The 21136-nt window shown below is 36.4% G+C and overlaps 1 protein-coding gene across 1 annotated transcript; it reads left to right on the top strand.

The window, feature by feature from the left end:
* Positions 1-4836: 4836 nt before the first annotated feature.
* LOC145781591 (NFX1-type zinc finger-containing protein 1-like) lies at positions 4837-20443 on the top strand. Its single transcript, XM_082593262.1, has 22 exons — positions 4837-4951; positions 5720-5900; positions 6706-6898; positions 7033-7212; positions 7520-7726; positions 9598-9697; positions 9949-10082; positions 10786-10875; positions 10964-11117; positions 11275-11462; positions 11594-11753; positions 11846-11985; positions 12649-12821; positions 13415-13508; positions 13858-13982; positions 14325-14501; positions 15039-15183; positions 16000-16123; positions 16394-16556; positions 17460-17583; positions 18694-18772; positions 19746-20443. Exons 2-22 carry the CDS (start codon positions 5803-5805, stop codon positions 19868-19870), a joined length of 2973 nt encoding a protein of 990 aa, XP_082449388.1. The 5' UTR covers positions 4837-4951; positions 5720-5802; the 3' UTR covers positions 19871-20443.
* The last annotated feature ends 693 nt before the right edge of the window (positions 20444-21136 follow it).

Below are 21136 nucleotides of genomic sequence, written 5' to 3'. Positions count from 1 at the left end.
GTAAACTTCACTTTTTTTTTTATTAAAATGTCGTTTCAAAGTGGCTTTTAATTCAACAAGCAAACTGGCTTACATTTCCGAACGCATTAGATAAAAGTCAAGCAGGGAGACTATGAACACTATTTTAGTATTTTTTAAAGTCTTTGGAATAAAACGGTTAAGGTTTCTTCCAATAAACTGCTGCATCCAAGGTAAACGGTCGTAGGAGTCCCACAAAATATTTTCCTCTTCTGAAGAGTGTCGCAAGCTCAAAAAAGCTGGGAACCACTGCGTTAAACAGTCAATTAAATGTCAAATAGTTTTACTTTTGAGACTGTATATTGCTTTTAGAAATACAGCAAACTTCTTCATCGACTTCAAAATAGATATACACTACTAGCCTACTTGCAACAGTAACTTTACAATCGGCGATAACTTTCACTGTTACAATCTATTCAATATCGGTTAGAACTCTACACTCGTCTTCAACACACTTTTTATTACGATTTCTCAACTTCCAATCTTCATTATACAATATACACAATTCTAAAAAAGTCATACTCAAATCGAGCGGCTACTTACAACAGGTTTGCTTTGATCAGAACTTTCCGGAAAGTATGGAAATGTTAGTACATTACGTCACAAAGACTCATTCTTCTAGTCAACAAGTCAATGACGTTTCCAGAATCGCACAAACGCAAAATCTTCTAGAAGCAAGTTTTGCATAAAAGATTACGTAATAAAAGGTTACTTTAGATTTTAGAACAATAACATTTTGCAAGAATTACTCATATTGGTCACAGCGGTAAACCATAATTTCTTCGTGGGAAAATTGTAACTTAAAGTTCCCGGATCCTTTCGTCTGCATATAATGACCGAAGAAACACACACTTGAACTTCTTTTCAAAAAGTGTATTTCTGTAAAAATTAGCCCACGGCTACCGAAAACGAGGGGGTGCAACGCGTACACCACTGAAAACTGTCACTACAGAACAGATTACTTGGATAAAAGACGGAACCTTTGTCCAGCTAGCAAGCACTAAGCCAACAGTTAAATGTGCGGCCAACTTTCAAACAATCATTTTACGAATGACCAGAATAGATAGCAATATCTCAAATTCACGTATGCAGTACTGTGACGCAATAATGAAAGACAATTATGAAGTCATTCCAACAGGTGTTTAAAGCTGATGTAATATTTCCTGTTTAAACAGGCCCAAACAGGCCCAAACAGGCTTGACACAATTCTTATGAACGCTGGTGCAATTTTGGCACATGCTTTAGGAATTTCCATGACGTAATATTCAGTAGACTTGAACGGTTTTTATATGACGTTTGATTTGGTGAAAATTGTCGGGAACACATATTACACAATTAAAAAGTCACACTTGTTTGAGAACATACTGTAGCCTGCCTTGGAGCTTACCTTATTGATTGTGAAAATGATTATTATCGTGTGAGACTACATCTAGCAGACTATAAACTTTAGTACTTTCCTATTTAACCAACTAAGTACTTTCCTATTGCACAGTAGGCCTACACCCATTAACTTTTTGCCAGTTTTGCCAATCTACTTTTTGCCTTTGTCCAACTTCAACATCCACACACTCGTCGTCTTTCACTGTTGAACACAAGTATTTAAAAAAAGTTAGTTTGAGAACTACTATTCGTTGCACCTCTATGCTAGGCTATATGTTTAGTATCTGCGCACAAGTGTTCTTTTTAATTTTGCTATTTTTGCTTGTATTTGTAGAAACTTAATTAATTAATTAATTAAAATGGTGGAAATATTAACCTTACCTTTTTATGAAAACTGTCATCTTTGGATTTTAGAAAAGTTTAGCGAAGACATCATCGTGAGATGGTTAAGTGACAAACGAGGTAAGCAACTTCAATCATATCATTTTCTTTGGTTCATATCAGTTCAGAACAAACAAACCAGAATATTGAATTTCAACCAACATGTATCAAAATTGCGAAAAGAGCCTACGCCTCATCAAAAGCATTGTTATCTAATATAGTATTATTAGACCCTATACCTAGGTTAACACTTTTTTTCCAATCTAAACGTATTCGGAAAAATGTAAACATTTTTCAGCTTATGTTGAGTCAACTAAAACTTGGTTTACAAAACAGAAATGTTTTACAGTGTCCGTCCATCAGTCTTTAACTTTGCTTATGTTTGTTTCGGCTTTGCAGCAGTCTACGACAACTAAAAAAATACGAATGTTTCATCCAGCAGTCTAATATCAATAATTTTTCTGCCTCACTCTACTGTAAAATCAATTAAACATAGACATAAAGTAGAAAGAATAAAAAATTGCACTTGAACAATTGAATATTTCACGTGCGACGTACAGTACAGTACTTCTACTGTATAGTAGATGAGGTGTTAATTATTTTATTAGGAAGCAGAATTAATTTATCTTGGAAAAGAGTCTATAATGTTCGGTCCGATGTTCAGTTAAGAGAATGATCTTCTTTGATGGCAGGATTCCAGACGGCAAAATTTGTAATTTTTACATTGATTTAACGTCTGCAAAAGGATTTTACTGCCTGGGATGTTTTGTGACAAATTTACAAAAATTCAAAGAATGTTTCTATGTTTCTCGAGTTTTCTTTGAATTTTTTCATTCTCTCCTTAAAAATCAAGACGTTCCCAAACATTATGATATGTTCAAAATTAGCCTACGCTTTAAAATATGACACTCTTTTCTTGCGTTTGTTTACCCCACTTCCATACAATAATGTATTTTGCCAACCTCTTCCCCATAAAATGACACGTCAAATGAGGTTTTTGTTTTACTATCCACACATTATTCTTAAGTTTAGAGCAATGTTGTTATTTCACCAACAAGATGTTTGGAGAAACTATTTTGATGGTGTCCGGGTACACCCGAATGGATGATGATGAAGAGTTGTAGCGTTTAATCTAAAACATTTACCGTATGTAATTTTTTGATATTACGGACACACAAATTTCTGTTGTCGCTAAGATACTAATCCCGAGTCCTACAAATAGGCTAACACATAAACAGTATTATATACAAGATGTGGTAAATCAATAATGATCAGAGTTTTGCAACTGAACTAATTAGCCTAATTTTGAGATACACTTATCTAATTTTCTAACAACCTCATTACATTGGTTTTGATAACTTTAATTCTTGTGAAGCTTGTGAGAATATCTACTTTTCCATGTAGCCTAATCGAAAGGTCATCAACATCATTCCCCTTCCTTACAACCGTTAGGTGACATTTGATCTGAGTCTTTATCCAGTGCATTTGAAGAGTGATTTACTTACAGAAAATTGACGGTACTCTCTCTCTCTCTGCAAATGTACAGCGTGCACACATTTTGCATATCCCAACGAATAGATGTGAATAGTATTTTCTAAAATTTATAATGAGCGCGATGAGACAGAAATTGTAGAGAATATACGTAGCTCTTTGAATGAAAAGCCGTAGTACTATCATCGTCACGCAGGAGTTTTACCTTCTTCTTTGTCTTATAAGCTTCTGGGGTCTAGGGTCTATCCTTCGGACACCCCAGATTCACGATGTTTCTGGACTACACTGGAAGGTTACTAGTGAGCAGCCAGTCTTTGGTTTTATTATCCAAGACACACAATCCTTCCCTTTCTGTATAAATCAATTAATTCAAAAGAAATGTCATCTCCCCCAAAGCATGTTGTTAAAACACTAAAAAGAAATCATTAAACTAATTACAATTATATTTAAACAGAACTCGGATCTGGCGATAACATTGTTAAAACTGATGATGACAACATTGAAGATGAAAGCGATTATTTGCAAGATCAAAGAATAATTGACATGGGTAATGTGCATTTCCTTTCATGAACATAACGTTGTGGTATAGGCTACTGAAACGCCAATGTAGTTTTAATATTTTTCTGAAGCTTGAGAGAATAGGCTACCTACTTTTCCATGTAGACGAAGAGTCATCAAACGTTGTTTATAAAAGGCTAATTAAGTGTGAGAAGAGCTGCTTGCGGCCTGCGGGCAGTGTACCTATACAATTTGTTTTATCCAATCTGTAATATGTGATATCTCTAAGTGTGTGTGAATTATCCAGCTATATGCAACAATTGACAAGTTTGTTCGTTGTAAGTGAATGGGTTGCAAAATAAATTGTCTTCACCACCATCTTCCCAAGTCACATGCCTTAAATCTCCTTCGAAATAAAAGTAAATCGAAATAAAACTCGTTTGAAATAAAACAACTTCCAACAGTTTCAATGAGAAATAGGCCTAATGACGTGAAATTAAATACAGTAGTCCCCGCTTGTTAAGCCCACGGTTAATAGGCCCACCCACTTATTAAGCCCAATTTGGTCTAGTCTGAAATTACTGAATTGATAGGAGTGGCAGAGAATCGTAACTCGCTTAATAGGCCCACCTGCTTAAGCCCAAAATCGTCCGGTCCCGAGGTGGGTTTAATAAGCCGGGACTATACTGTACTTGAAAAGCATCACTTCAGATTTAGTTTTGAAATTTTATTATCCAATGTTAACTTATGATGAGCATTTTTATCTAGGTTTATAGGGGACTACTGTACTTGAAAAGCATCACTTCATCAGATTTAGTTTTGAAATTTAATTATCCAATGTTAACTTATGATGAGCATTTTTATCTAGGTTTATATTAGTGCACATTTCTCTCATACTGAGACAATTTGTGTAGATTACCATCACAGACCCGATCGGCCCGTGTGGTCGTGGTATGATGACTTTTAATGTAAACTGCCTGCTTAACTGCAAATTTTTGCGGCTTTTAAACATAAACATGCATTTTTTCTCTGAGAATTTAAATCTTTGCTATCTTTGTAGAAGCTGATGATCAGCTGCAATTTATTCGAACTGATGAACAAAGAAGAACAAATAAAAAAACAAAACAAAGAGAAAAACGAAACTTTGTTGCCGCAAAGTATCAAGAAATCGCTATTGTTGTTGGTACGCAATTTGTTTTTTGCTTTGAAACGTAGGCTATCATTATGTAGGCTGTGTTTGTGTACTTATATTTAAAAGAAAAAATATTCTACTTCAGTAATTTTCAACCATCCATCAGGCCCACAGAAGAGTTTCTTTTTTGCTTGTCAACAAAATAACTTAGTTTCTATTCCTGTACTTTCGCCCTATAATTTCTGATTAAATGAAGTAATAAAGCATCCAACAAGCTCTCAGAAGGGACCATTTTAGAGTACTACTAAACATTAAAAACACTAACAACAAAACATGAAAAAAAATGTGGAACTTGATGTTACTGTAAATTTATATAAAAGCCGTGAATGAACCATTTGTGAGCCACTTTGGATGGCGTCAGTTTAAGAGTTCACTAAATATCTACTGCTACAATTTTACATACAATGAGCGTTGGAAGAGTTGAAAGTATTCAGAACGATAAAAACAATCAGATAACATCAGGTCTGATATAAAGCGATTTGAGGAGTGTTTGCAACGGTTGATAAACGAAAACATGTTCTTCCTTAATAAAGCATCAAACGTTGTTATATTATTCATTAGGCTACTTGATATTCACGGGCACTGACATAACGAGGCAAATTGTGCAATATTCTGAAAGAATCATTGTAAGCAACACGTAATCGTTTTATACTGGAAGATCTAAACTTGTTCCACAACTGGGATGCGTAAAACGACATACAATAAGAGCGAAATACAACCATTAAAAAGCTGTTTTCGACTATATATATTTTTTGATAGATTCACCTGAGTTGGAAGCTGGATTTGAGCTTCAACCCCACGAAAAAAAAAGACGCAGACAAAAGCTGATCAAACAAATTAGAATGGAGATGAACAGAGTTGATACAATGAGTGAAGATGAAGTTGAAGCTGTAAAAGATGTTTTTCGTCTCACTCGAAAGGAAAAATGGAAGTTATACCGGTATACAGATACAGTTAACAATAATTGATTAATTATGAATAGCTGTTTTATACAACAAAACACAACCCAAACAGAGTTGGACAAATCAAAGGCCATGTTGCGTATTTTTCAGAAACAGAAAGATTATTGATAGACCTACATGTAGGCTACTGCTAGATATCTGAAGTGAACCGATAACTGGTGATGCTTTCGTCACTTGCATATGGCCTACCATGTTAAACCGAAGCAAATTGCGCGTTTTCAAATCAGTTCTTTTAAAAACTACATAGACAGAATGAGAATTAAGTTTTCTTATTTTGAAGAAATTTAGCCCATTTTTAAACTTAAAAATACAAAACTTTTATACTTTTAAGAGCAGACTAGACTTATAGGGGATTAGCAGGCTGGGTAAGTAGACTTATAGGGGATTAGCAGGCTGGGTAACTAGACTTATAGGGGATCAGCAGGCTGGGTAAGTATCAAAAATAAAGTCAGTAGAAACAAAATCTTTAGAATCACTGGTTTAAGGACATTAGGCTACTTTTTTTTTTATCAAAAACAGAGAGAGACTGTTCACCAGGCATTTGATAATAAAAGTAATTTGCGTTCTTCTGGTGACTATTTTTTTTATCAGTTAACTAAAGAAAAAATAAATCGTTGCCGCAAAAGATGAAAACATATCAATTTCTTTGACAAAACTGCAATAAAAAACATTTTTTTTATAATGTTAACTTTGGTTACTATCGAAACAACATAATATGTTTTACTTTATTCAAGTGTTTGACATTTTTAACTTTAAAAAGCTGAATTTTCGTATTTGTTTCAGCTACTGGGTAAATACGCTTCGAACGAAACTGCGAGATAACCACCACAAACATGCTTCAGAATATAATCGGCTTGCACAGGAACTTGCGCAGATTCGCAGGAAAGAAGATATGATGGTGTTGCAAACTGCTGACGTCATCGCCATGACAACCACCGGTGCTGCAAAGTACAGAGATATGATTTACAAACTTCCAGTGAGTTAATTCATTCTGTCCTTTTACGATGCTTTGTGAACCTACAGTAAAAAAAGCTAATCAGAATTTTGGCACCACAGCAAAGTGAAATTTCCATGTTTTTTGTTGTTGTTTGAATATTATTTATTGTGCAGGTGAAAGTGATGATAGTTGAAGAAGCAGCCGAAGTGTTGGAAGCTCACATCGTGACGTCGATGCCTCAAACCACACAGCATCTCATTCTCATTGGAGATCATCAACAGCTCAAACCTTCTCCCACTGTATATGAACTTGCCAGGAAATATAATTTGGACACGTCTCTCTTTGAACGATTGGTAAAGACAAACGATAGCAACTGATAGCAATTAATTATTTAATAACGCAAAAGTAATACTTGCATTAAATGTTGATGATTTTCTCTGTTTTTGTTTGTCTTTTTTGTCGTATCCAAGTTTACCTTAGACTTAGAAGGTTGAAGATTTCTGCAGTGTCAAGCCGGCGCCATTTCAAGCGTTAAATCAGGGCTCTTCATCACGCGGGTATGCAGTGGGTAATGTGAAGAGCTGTTTTGTGTATGAAATGTATGAAAAAAAAAACGATTTCTTCTGCTTTAAGAAACTTTTGTAATTGGTTTGTTTTTAGGTCAAGAATGGAATTCCTTGCAGCAAATTGAAACTCCAACATCGGATGAGGCCTAGAATCGCAGATCTAGTTCGGCCTCATATTTATAAAGACCTTAAGGATCATGACAGTGTTTTGGATTACGAAAATGTGGTTGGGGTTCAGAGGAACGTCTTCTTCTTGTCTCATACTTATGAGGAAAAGAATGTTTCAGACACCATGAGCAAAGTAACTTTCGATTTGTTGTCAATTTTACTGTAAATTTGTTAAGAGTTTGGTATAAACAGACAACAACAAAATCTGTTACTTTCCAACAATGGTAACTACTGCACGTCGCCCAACAGCTTTATTGGTAGGCTACTTTACATTAATTTTTGGTATCATAAAAAGGTTATTCAGTACAGAGTTGGATCGATTACAATTGTAATTGAATGAGACTTAATTAGTTACACAATGTCATGTAATTGGGACTTTTTGTTTTTGTGTAATTGTAATTTCAAAAAATTTTGCATTTGATAAGTTGCATTAAATTATAATTGCATTTGGTAAGTTGCACGTATGATATCAGTACCTTTGTTGGAGTTTAAAAGGTACTACCACATTGCAACCTAACCTTTCTCAAACGCAATTTTTTTTGTCTTTGATAAAATCAATCTGCAAAAAAACATCTATGAATATAAATATTGAAACCGTTAATTTTGATAATTAAAATGTGTAATTACTTGCATTTGGAAGTATTTGCAATTTGAAAATTTCAGAACAATGTAATTGTAAAGTAGAGTAATTAAAAACTTTGATGGTGTAATTGTAATGTAATTGAACCAAAAACTATGCAATTAATCCAACCCTTATTTAATTGCCACAGAAAGTAGCCTATTCTTCGATAACTCAATTGGTTAAACACATGACTTTATTAACTAAAAAATCGCAAAATCTTCTTTTTATTCAGCCACACTTAGTGAACAGAATAATTCACAGACAACAACACCTCAACAAGCGAAAGCTACATCCTGTTAACCTCATTGAACGGGCCTGCGTCACAGTGGTTCAAAGCTTCTGCAAGTATGCGAAACTACCAGAATTAAGCTTTTAAAAAAGCTTTTTCGATACAAAAATAAAGATTCTTGTCACGATTTCTTTCTATCTCTTACCAGAAAAAATACTTGGAAAGGTTCAATGACGTAGTTTAATGGGTTAAACCGAAAAGCAGTCAATTAAATTCACGGATAGTTCTACTAGTGGAATGATATATATGAAAACGCTTGATGGACTCCAACGAATGGTTCACCACTTCCATCAATTAATCAAAGTAACAGTAAACAGCAATAGATTCCAACGCTTGCGACTTTTGATCGAGTTTAACGTGATCCACTCACAGCTTCTCATACGATTCTAATTTCAATCAGAAATTATATTAGCATCAACTTTGCTTTACTCGTATTCAATACTTCAACTCTCGATCAACAATAATCCTTGCGTCTATTAACAGCTGCTACTACTACAACAATGATCTCTCATCACCAACTCATAATAATAATCAACTTATCATAATTTCATCATAATAATCCCCATAATGCAAATTACACCACTATTTATAAAAGGTTTGTTCGGTCTAGTAACTTCGAGAAGGTTACGTAATCAAGTTGCATTAATGTAAACAAGCAGAAGCTCAAAGAAGTTTAAAGAATGTCACGTAGGGTAGAAGATTCTTACATAATAAATATTTCGCAATCGGACATCTACTGATAAACATCCTTATGACGTAATGACAAACGACGCTCAGAAATTATGAAAAATAACAGAACATTCCAGATTTGCATGCTTACAGACGATTCTGGAAATAGGTTACATAATACAGATTTCTCATTCAAAGGTTACTTCAGGTCAATACCCGATAATAACACATCGCTCAAAATTCCACAATGAAAACAGCACATTCTGTCAAGACGCAAAGCGGCCCGACGCGAGACCTTGCACATTGATTGTGACAATTCTCACAATCACTCCAATTGTCAATTTAAACAAAAACCTTTGAACTATATCAGTCTATGATTCAAACTGAAATAGCCCACTTTAATAACTGCGTATTGTTTTTTTAGACCAACCAATACGAAGCTGATTTTATTGTCTCCCTTTGTCGCTATCTTTTCTACCAAGGTTATTTGCCAGAGCAGATCACCATTTTGACGGCGTATGTGGGTGCGTAGTTACAAATTAGCACATAAAAAATGTGGAAATGTTGAGTAGGCCAATATATATTACAAACTAATTTTATAATTCATTGTTTCAAATTCTCATAAAATTTTAGCAGAAATACCACAGAGCAATGCGAAAAGTAGGCTATGTAGCCTACATTGTTTGGAGCGAGGAAAGCCTTGTCGTTAACGCATAATGTAGCCTAGAGTTAATTACCGGCATTGCTTTTTATTTAAGCAAACTTGCCTTCACAGGTCAACTTTTTGCGTTCAAGAAAGTTTTGGCGCGAAAGTTAAACAACAAAAAAGTTCGCGTCACTGCAGTCGACAACTTCCAAGGAGAAGAAAATGACATCATCCTCTTGTCACTTGTTCGTAGCAATGACGAGGTATTGACTTATTGAGGTTGATTTGAAAGGTAGACTTCTCAAAATACAGATAATATCTTAAACTTTGTAAACTGATCATTTAATTTACAAATTCCATTTACCATTCTTCTATAGCGATATTATTCCAATGATAGAGCGAGGAACGGACAAGAAAATAAGCATTATTGCATTGCTTCAAGCAAAAAAATGGTAGAACAGTTTACATATTTCAATTTTTAGTTTAAGCTCTATAAACAATCTTAAATCTTTCATATGAAGCACAATAAAGATTAGCTACTTAGCAGCCTACTAGTAGGCCATCAGCTACACTTGTAGGCTACTGATAGGCTGTTATGGTTGTTCACGACTTTGGAATTTGTATTCAACTACAGATTTCTATTTGCGTCATTTCAAACCTTAGGCTACAACTGACCGCGTCTGGACCCCAGAGCATCGGTTCTAGCCTACTCTGCCACCACCGTACCTCTGCTTAGTGCTTAGCTTACCGGTCTCCAAAGCATTTGTCATCGATCAGTACAAAAATTTAAGTTATTCTTTCAACTTTTTGGGCAAAGCTGTATTAAATTTGCTGGCAATGGACATTCATTACACGATCTTTTCGCTTTGTCCAGAAAATAGCATCTACCATAAATTACTTTGCAGAACTAAAAGAAATGGATACCTGTTCTATCGTTTTTGATGTGACGTTTTTGCTGTTATTTAGGGAAAGATTGGATTCCTAAGCATTGAAAATCGTGTTTGTGTGGCTTTGTCTCGCGCCAAAAAGGGATTGTTCTGCATCGGAAATTTCGAGGTAAGAAAAATAATGTTACTTCTGAAGCTATTTCTCTCTCTGATAAACTGGTTTTGTCATTGGCTTAAATTGTATTACTGCTGTGCAGATGCTAAAGGAAAAAAGCAATCTATGGAGAAAAATCTTAAAAGGACTGGAAGAAGATGATTTATTAGGAGAAGCGTTACCCCTCCAGTGCAAGAACCATCCTGATAAAATTACCAAAGTTAAAACAGAAAAAGACTTTGAACAAGCTCCAGAAGGTATACTGCAACTTACGCAATCATAAGCCTATACCGTTTATTTTTTTCGTCTTTCAGCAGCCTTGAAAGGCATTTATAACATGGAATATTTGTGTTATCACTTTACCAGGTTACCTGTTCTGGTATTTTAGATTTATAATTTTCATTCTTTAACCAGGTGGTTGTGGGCAACCATGTCGTTATCGATTGGACTGCGGACATGTATGCACGCGACTCTGCCACCCCGATGACGAGAACCATGAAACGTTTGTTTGCAGAAAACCTTGTGAAAAACTATGTGATGCTGGTCACAAGGTTCTGACCCCATGTTCTGAAGAACCACGTTGCATGGTGAAAATTGACAAAGTGAGCACTGGAGAGGTTGACCGAAGTTTATTCGATGTGTGGTTTTTATCTACGTACGTGTTCCATTTAACACACTTATCTGTATCTGTTGTAATTATATTATATGTAACCAAAGAAATAATTATATGCAGATCATTCCTAGCTGCGGACATTTGCAAGAGATTTATTGCCATCAAGATCCTAACTCAATAATATGCAAGAGTCCTTGCAAAAGAAAATTGAATTGTGGTCATTCGTGCACAAACCTATGTGGAGTTGCCTGTGTGCGCTATTGCTCCATTAAAGTGAAAGGTAGAGAATTTATCGTTTTTACAACTTTATTTCACGTTGAATATTATCAACATCAAGCACTTGAAAAATTTATGCTTTTATTTTTTACTCAGTGGAGAGGCAATGCGGTCACATTGACAAAGTTTCTTGTTTCCAATCTAAGGACGTGGCTATAAAATACTGCAAGGAAAAGTGTAACGATGTACTAAAATGTGGACATGTGTGTAGAGGGAGTTGTGGTCAATGTAAGCAGGTGAGAAAATCCTATTTTCCGAGAAAAAACGGGCATATGTGAAACTTTGTTTTGACTTTTTTTCTGAATGTCATTGCTTCCATTGCGACAACTGCTATGAGAATTGCAACACAACATAGGCTACACCTGGAAGTAACGAAAATACACAGTTATCGACTCAGATAGTCCCATTACCTTGGCATCCCATTAAAGGGCTTGCTGTAGGCTTCCGGGATCGTTCAACAGTTAAACAAATCGGCCAATCAAATAGCTGTATCCGCAAAGTAGTTTTGTTTCCTATGCATCAACCGAAATTCGATCATTAGAATACCTGATCACAGATCTACGGTGGATTTTCGTGCAAGCAATTTTTGTGTGTGTGTTTCTGAGCCTAAGGTAGCCTATAAGAGTAGGTAGCCTATAAGGTAGCCAACAAGTTTTTCAATATCCAGGTATGCTTGGCGTCGAACTAGGTTGCATGATCAACAGACAAGTGCCTCCTTAGGTCGACTATCAAACTACTGCATATTGCAAGTTCATAAAATACTTTGGAAAATTATTGTTTGTACGATCAGTATGATTTATCGTATTGCCCTTGCACTTGCTATTTAATTTATTTTCGTGTATTTAGTTTTTAACGACATGCGGTTTTATGAAACTTAATAATCGATTTTGTGATACCAGGGCCGACTTCATGTAGGATGTTCTAATCCCAGGTGTGGAAGGCATTTGTGCTGTGGTCACATTTGCAAAGAAAGGTGTTGTGCTGTGTGTCCGCCTTGCTTGGAGAAGTGTGAAACATCGTGCCAACACAGCACATGCAAGAAATCTTGTTTTGTCCCCTGCAATTTTTGCACGTAAGAAACTGCTTTTTTCTTTGTTTTATTGCTTTGTCATCAGATTGCTATATCATATTTTTGTCATCATTACAAGGCTCAATTCTTTTGCTCTATATTGCTCTAGTCATATCAAAACTTATTGTTAGGCCTATACCAGTTATGGCTTCTTCAATTACTAAAGTCATCGATTGTCTAAATCCACAAACTTGTCAACTTTTGTAGATGTACAGCAAACAACTTTTTTGTAGATCATGCAAAACAAGCACTTATGTGGTCTAGCATATTTAGCCTATATGATATGCTGGTTGCTGCTATAGCCTACCTTGTTGTGCAACGGAGAGCTTTCCAGCTTAGAAGAGCATTATTAACTTCGAGGTTAAAACTGTCTTCTTCCAAGTTAAACAGTAAATATTTTTCATAATTCGCAATGTGAGGTAGACTTGCCACTAAATATCTTACTATCTTTATCAAATTTCTCTTGTTGTATTTTCATGCCTACACAAAAAATGAAAGGGTGATCGAATTGGTTTTGTAAAAGCAATGCTTCGCATGCATTTGAATGTACATTGTTGCTTCCTCCATCAACCTCCATAGGCTATATGTTACTTTAGAGAAAAGTGCGAGTGGAAATGCTCCCACTACGAGTGCAGCAAACTATGCAGTGAACCTTGTGATAGACCAAGATGCAACGAATCTTGTCCAAAGGTTTGCATAATTGCCTTGTTTTGTGGCTCATATTGCAGCAATTGTCATTTTTATTCATGCTTCTTTACTGTTACTGTTACAAGGATAACAAGGACAAATGTAGACATGTCTACATTTCAAGACTAGTTCTGAGTCTTCGCAAACCTAACATCATAAAGTTGTAAAACTTATACCACAAAGCTACTTCACTTTTCATTGTATTAGCTATTCGTTTTTATGTTTTCATCTAACATTTTAAGCGAATTTCTTATAGACCTATGATGTAGCAACACTTTTGCCGGTTTTCAATTTTTTTCAGACAGTTGAAATTGTTTGTCTAAAAGTAAAACTAGTCTGATACAAACTTCAGCAATTGAAATGCAAGCATCCGTGCATCGGGCTATGTGGAGAACCATGTCCGACGTTGTGCTGGGTTTGTGACAAGAAGAAAATTGCTGAACTCGGTTTTGGAAATGGAGACGAGGACAACGCAAGGTAAATAATAAACTTGGTTGTCTGATTGGTGAAGCATTATTTTAACTTAGTCAACTGCTTTAATGCTATGTTCTTCTTAAGTGATTCGCAGATTGATTCATGCCATGAAGATCGTCATCAACACAGAAAACGATTTTTTGTTGCAGTTGTAGAAACACTTGCCCGCTACTAATTTGAGGCTACTGGATCAAATTCTGACCTTAGTTTTTTTTTATAAAAAGCCTACATTTTTACCAAATTCAAATTTTGTGAAAAGTTGCCTCTTTCGTCCTTCGTCCTCGTCCTCGAACAAAAAGGTAACATAAGAATTTTTTAAATTAATGTTTCTTATCACATTTTCAGATTTGTTCAACTTGAATGCGGTCACATTTTTACTTATGAAAACTTGGACATTTGGATGGAAATGGAAAATACGAACGAAGGCTCAGAAACGGACATCAAGTTGAAAGAATGTCCGAGATGCAAAACACCCATTCGAAGATCTACTCGATATGGTCAAATCGTCAACTATCAACTCATGCAAGCATTGCTATTATTGACAAGTGTAGTTAGCTGTCGAAAACAACACAAGTTTTATTAGTTTTGCTTCTGTGTCTGGTTTAAATTTGGTCAAAATATAGACTAATCGCGAAAATTAAGTGAGCGAAGAATGCATTTTGTAGGCTAGTGTACTTTAAAGTGCATAAACTTGTTTAATGTTTATGGTGGGTATAGTAGCTCAAATCACTTTCGGTCACATTTTAGCCTCCATTGGAGCTGAAAGATATTTAAAGTGACATTTGTTGTGAGTTTTTATTCTTCCTTTTTGATGACACGATTAGACCAGACTATAAACAATAACCTTCATTTTACTTCTAATATAATAATAATTATTGTTGCCAATTGTATAAGGGCTACTAAGTTATGTTAAATACTAATTATTCTACAGGCCAAACACTTCAATAGTAATATGAAAATGTGAAACATTGAAAAATCACGACGTGTTTTCCTGTGGTAGGCTATCGTACGCTTATCCCACGTTGTCAATGTTGCATAGCTTAAACATGGTAATGACAGGTTGATCAATAAAGTTAAAACGGAAATTGCTGGAGATCCAAGCGAAGTGGAAAGACTCAAACACAAGTTAAAGGATTGTATTGAAGTGGATGCTGATGTTCTCAAGTACTATCCCGATCAATATTTGGAGTTAAAAAAATCAGCAGTAAGTTGTTCAACAAGATGGTCCGCCTCGATACCTCAGTTGGTTAGCGTGTGACTTCGCAAACAAAGAAGCTTCAAGATCAAGCGAAGCTGGTTTGACTCTCGGAGTGTGCATATGAGCAACGCACGTTAAAGATTGCTCTCCATTCAGTGGTATCTAATGGATGGAATAATTCCCCCGCAACAAGACTTTCAACAATAAGGCAGGCAGACGTGGCCGAGTGGTTAGCGCGTTGGGCTCGCAGTCGAGAGCCTGCGTGTTCGACTCTAGCCACCCGCACTTGCTGTTGTTTCTCTGAGCAAGCAACTTAACAATAATTGCCTCTACCTAGTGATCGATTTCGAGTAATGGGTAGCACCAAATTTAAATCATACGTAGAGTAGACAACCGGAAACAGACATTGCCGTCGGCTGCAGCGTGGGTCAGGTGTATGTCGGAAAGCGTACACCGATGCATAGCGCTCAATTCCGCTTTCCCGCAATGCAGGATAAAGATAAACAAACAAACAAAACAATCGGAAACTTCACTCTGTCAATCTCGGTGACGGCCTGCGTCAGTGGTTGAAAGCCTCTACAAGTATGCGAAACTGCCAGGATTAAGCTCTGCAAGAAGCTTTCCCAGTCCGAGGATAAAGATTCAATCAATCAATCAATCTTCAAGACCAGAATGGTTCCTTTTTATAGTCTTTCAGTACACTAGTAGCATGTAGGCTATAGTCCGTGCAACACTCCAAAGTGGCAAAAAGATGAACCTTTGACTTCAAAGTTGAAACTAAGAAAGCCCTTTCTCGATATTAAAATGATTTTGTTTTGAAAGACTAACGCGAAATCTCTTCCTGCTTTGAATGTGATTGAAGTGCAATATGACTGTGCAGCAGAATTCTCATCCATCAAGAAGCTCACACGAAAACGTGCAATGAAAAATAGCAAGCTTGAGAATGGTAAGCAATCGATTGCTTTGCTAACCTATCAACCTTTTGAGGGTAAGGGAGCATTGTTGCTGAACGAACGAATGCGGTTTAGCCTACTTACCTTTTGCACTTCAAAAGCCATCGCAACAACTCACTTCGTATTTTGTCATAACAGATCTGTTTCAATATTATCTTCACATTTTTCCACCGTTGTCGTGTTTTTAGACTTCATTTTCATGTTTGACTTGCTTTCACAAGAGTAGGCTATAAATTTGTACAGAAGCTATTATTCTTATTTAGATCTGCATCAAAGAATGAGTGAAATATTACAATGGCTCTTTTCGAGAAAAAGAGCTCATTTTTCTGATCAAGAAAAAGAAGATTTGTTCATGGAGCGCCAACGATGTAACGACGCTTTAAAGCTGATTCAATTTGCCCAGTTTGCAGCTTTAGCTGACAACAAGTAAGCAAATAGTAGCCTACTGTCACTCAGACTTAACACTATTTAACATTTTAGACAAACTGTTACAACATTCACCACAAATCGCACGTTAACCCTTAGACGGTTGGGCTCCTGGAGTCTTGCTCAGTTTGGGGGGGGGGGGGCTGTCGATTCTTCTTATGCTTTAGGAGTGATATCTCTGTTATTTTTTAAGGCACGGTTTAAAAATTTGGGATTCACTTTGTAAAAGTATTCACGCTGAGCATATCCGAAAATTAAAACTATGTGAATTTTAGAACTGCTCATATACGTTAAAATGTTGAGGTGACTTATGACTTTTGGATTATTTTGCGATTGCGTGAGTTTACACATTATTTTTTGGTAGAGTAATGAAGAACATGCATTGCAATGTTGTGATTAAATTTTTTTTACATAATCTCAATTTGAATCTATATTTTTCAATCAAAATAACATATAATAGCCTAATGCAAAATAACATATAAATAGAATATGAAATATTTCAGAGGATGTGCTGAGAAATGCCTTATATCTCTCAATTTATAACATTTATTCGTTCAAAATTTCAGCTCAATAGAGATGAATAAAAGTTAGGAAAAGTCAAGAAATCTCGTAGTCGCAGCCTCAGTGGTTTTAAAGATACAACTGTTGATACAAAAAGTTGAATTGACAGCCCCCCCCCCCCAACCTTCAAAGGGTTAATGTTGGTAACCACAAGTGCTTGGTTTGTAATTATTGCTGATACATCTATCATAAACCATTTATACGATGGTTTGTTGGATAATTGTTTTGCTACCGGATTATTTTCCTGCCGCTAACCCTTCTCTTTTATCCAGACTTGGAATCAGCATCTTTCAACTTTTCCTCAGTGCATCTAACATTTCACAATAAAAATTCATTTTTTAGCACTGTTTCTCTTGCGGATAAGTACACAAAGCGAATTCGCGAATATGTGTTCGATGACTTGTCGCCATATAGCGAAACGAAACAAGAGAAGGTCAAAGATGCGTTTGTTAAGATTGAACGACATGTAAGTAGCCTACAGACGTTTCGGTTCTTATGACTAGTAGGCTAGTGGTCAATACATTGTTAGTTATGCACGTTAGGCTATATGACGGTCATAACATCTCCCCTAGGCGTAGCCTACCATGGTTTTTGGCATCCCCTAAATGGTGATTAGGCTACGTCTTTTTGTTCATAATTGTTTCAACTTTATTTGAAACGTTGCTATCCAAACGACTAGTAGTCTGAGCTTTCCTGTTGATTAATTATCTTTTGTCCAAATTCAGTATTTTTAAATGCTAATCATATGTTGGAAAAGGGTAGTGATGAAAATTAGTGCTTTTTAAATGAGATTAGGCTACAACCTACAACAAAGCAATATTGTTGTAGATTTACTGTAGCTGCTTGTCTACCGCTCTGGGTATCTTAGACAATTCACAAGAAGATTGGATAGCAAGTAGAAAGATACTGCACTGACCTAGCACATTGTTACACCCTGTTGTACCCTGATTTACGTGCATTGGGAAGTCCTCCATTGTTTGTCAGCGGGCCTATAGCCTTCGTTTCGTTGCAACGTATTTCTGGAAATCTCCTTATACTGTATGCACTTACTTCTAGGCACAAAAACAGTTGATTCAAGAAATCAAAAACGTTTTATTGTAAAATATCTTCCATTTTTTTCAGATAGGTTTTGAACAAGCACCATCTTTTTATTTTGACGTTATCTACTATCTTTCTATGTCGTATTTTGCATACAAAGTAGGCTAACAATCAGATTAGTAGTGTAGGCTATTTGAGACACAAGCTAGGCTACTCGCCAGAAATGTAAGACTGAAACCGTAATCCTGTGGATTAAGTTCTCTCGGTCATAGTCTACCGATTGCACTGTTACAATAGATAGGCATAGCATTCTGACAGAGAAAAAGTAATAAAAAAGGTTTGTGCAATCTCAATTTGCGCCAGGTCAAAGCTGCAAGAAAGGACTTGTGAAAGTAATGTTCAAAAAGATAATCTATATAACTTAGAAGGCCTAGGCATCTTTGTCCTATGCGAAGTAATTTCATTATCCGCTGTTATTCTTGGCACTTGCGTAAAAGTGTAAATCGTTCTGGTTCAACGTGATGTTTTTTCGTCACAGGTTCCTCACTTGGAACCAGTACTTGGCATCACGGAGAAGGAAAGAGCACCGATTTTCGGAGAACTTAATCTGAGGAAGGGTGGGTTGGTTGGTTTTGAATCTTTATCCTCTGACTGATAAAGTCTTTCATAGGTTGTTGTTGGTAGCTTTGCATACTTGCAAAGGCTTTTGACGCACAGCTGGTTACCGAGATTCGCAGAATGAAGATTTTTGATTGCTGAAATGTTGTTGTCGGGAAATATTCCATCCACTAGGTGCCGCTAAATGGAGAACAGTCTTTAAAATGCTGCTGAGTCACTGGTATAGATGTGGCAATGGGCACGTCTACTGTACTGCATTGAAGAATACGTCGACGCAGTAGAAGAATCTAAATGTCCACACTGTAACTTTACATTAGATTTGTTACATTTATACCCCGATTTTACACAGTTAGGCTAATGTGAGAAAAGTCTTTTAATTTTCTAATCTTCCTCTGGTAAAGTTGCGCTTTATTTAGGCCTATTAAAATATAATTTGGCTGCTGTTGTGACACTAATAGATGTCGGTCTGTTTTTATATTGGTCAATCTCTTAGATGTTCTTCTTCGTCGTATGAGCTTTCTTCCGGACTATATGTTTGGGGCTGGGCATGAGGTCATCAGCCACTCGACAGTCTCGTCATCTAGGGCCTTCAGTCCAAGCATTCTATGTGGTGGTTGATGGATTGGGCAGTCATGGACGACATGGTCTACTGTGTCTGTCTGGTCTGTGGCACCACACTCGCATCCCGGTGAGGGAGCCAAGCCCCATCTGCACATGTCTGAACGAAAGCGACCGACGCCTGTTCGTAGGTGGTTAAGCCGGACCCACGCAAGTCTTGCAAGGGACATTCCCGGAGGGTGGGGATCGATGTCGGGTAGGAAATCACGGAGTCGGGAGTTAGATGTTGTTGTGCTTATAGGTTAGATGTTGTGCTTAGGCTATAGGTTAGCCTATATATCTATAGCTTTTTTTCATTTGTTAGTTCGAAGCACATGTGATCTAACTTTCAGTTCTGGTGCAATATTTTATCAGAAAAAACTCAACTCATATTCCCTCCAAAGAATCGCGTTGCGACCCAAATGGATGAAGCCATCCACTCTGAGCGGGATCCCTTCCACAATTCTGATGAAGTCTTGCAGTGGAGAGATGGTTTATGAACAACTAAAATCCCATTAGATCTCGTGTGTTTGAAATATGTTCCACACGTTGGCTTTTCTTTTCATTAACGAAGTATTTAAATGAGATATCAACTGTTTTGACGTATCCTCACGAAATATTTTCAAGTTTCCAAAGTAGCCCAATGCATCTAATATGGTGTCAATGTGTAGTCATCATATTACTTGCCCAGATGTTAACTTATGTTTAGGGTAGGACAAGCTGGGGTAAGATGATCACGGGGGCAAGATGATCACCCCGATTTATTGCATTGAAAATGCAGCTTTAACACAACGCCGCGAAGTAGTGGTAGCTCTACCAAAGCGCCACTTTATATGTAACTTTCAGTCATTTTAGCCTAGCCGTTTAGGACTTGTGCTGAAAAACGTGATTTTGATAGCTAAAAGTAAAATTGCAAAATCACAAAAAGCTAGTGATAACGTTGTTTTTGAAGAATGTCAGAAAAGCGAAAGTATGCGCATCAGGTAGGGAGTCAATTCATAATTTAGCCTTTCTTACAGCTCGCAAGTATTTTTAAGTTTCAGCAGAGTGCAGTTGAAAGTAAAATGTTTGGCATGGGGCAAGATGATCACTTGCACGTGGGGCAAATTGATCAGGGTGATCATCTTGCCCCACTTGAAATAATTTTGGACAATATAATTTTGCTAGTTTGAGGCTAGTTATAGTTAAAATTGCTTGCACTGTTCTTGGTTAACCTCGTGACATTCCATAAAGTGACATCTTCATGAATTAGCCTACTGTAATTTTATTGTAGATCTTTTGATACAGGCCTACCATACTTCATAACATATTTACTTTTTTCTGAAAGAATTAGGCTGTGATAGGCAGTGTTGGGCGCGATAACTCATTTTTCAGTTAAGCGATAACGATAATCGATAAACGAAAAATGCCTAAAGCGATAACGATAAACATTAAATCAAAAAAAAGTTAACGATAACGATAAACGATAAATTATCGCCGATAATGTCCGATAACGATAATTTTTTTTTTCTTGATTAGCGCTGCCCCATCCCATGCAGCACGAACTGCTTTCATCAACATGACGAAAAATCGAACATAATATACTGTAAAAGGACAAAACTTTTTGTAAGTTATGCATGAATAGAATCGCAACAGCGGCAGTAGGTATCGAATCTTCAACCTCTTGATCCAGAATCAAACCACTGAGGTAACCGCAGTGCTTATAATTATACCTTTAGATACCAGTTGGATGCTTTTATCAATTGAGTTACACTGCCGCTGCAGTA

This window comes from Aplidium turbinatum, chromosome 13 (genome assembly GCF_918807975.1).
Source record: "Aplidium turbinatum chromosome 13, kaAplTurb1.1, whole genome shotgun sequence".
NCBI classification, from domain to species: Eukaryota; Metazoa; Chordata; class Ascidiacea; order Aplousobranchia; family Polyclinidae; genus Aplidium; species Aplidium turbinatum.
The sequence above is the reverse complement of the archived record's forward strand: the minus strand, read 5'-3'. Positions and strand labels throughout refer to the sequence as shown.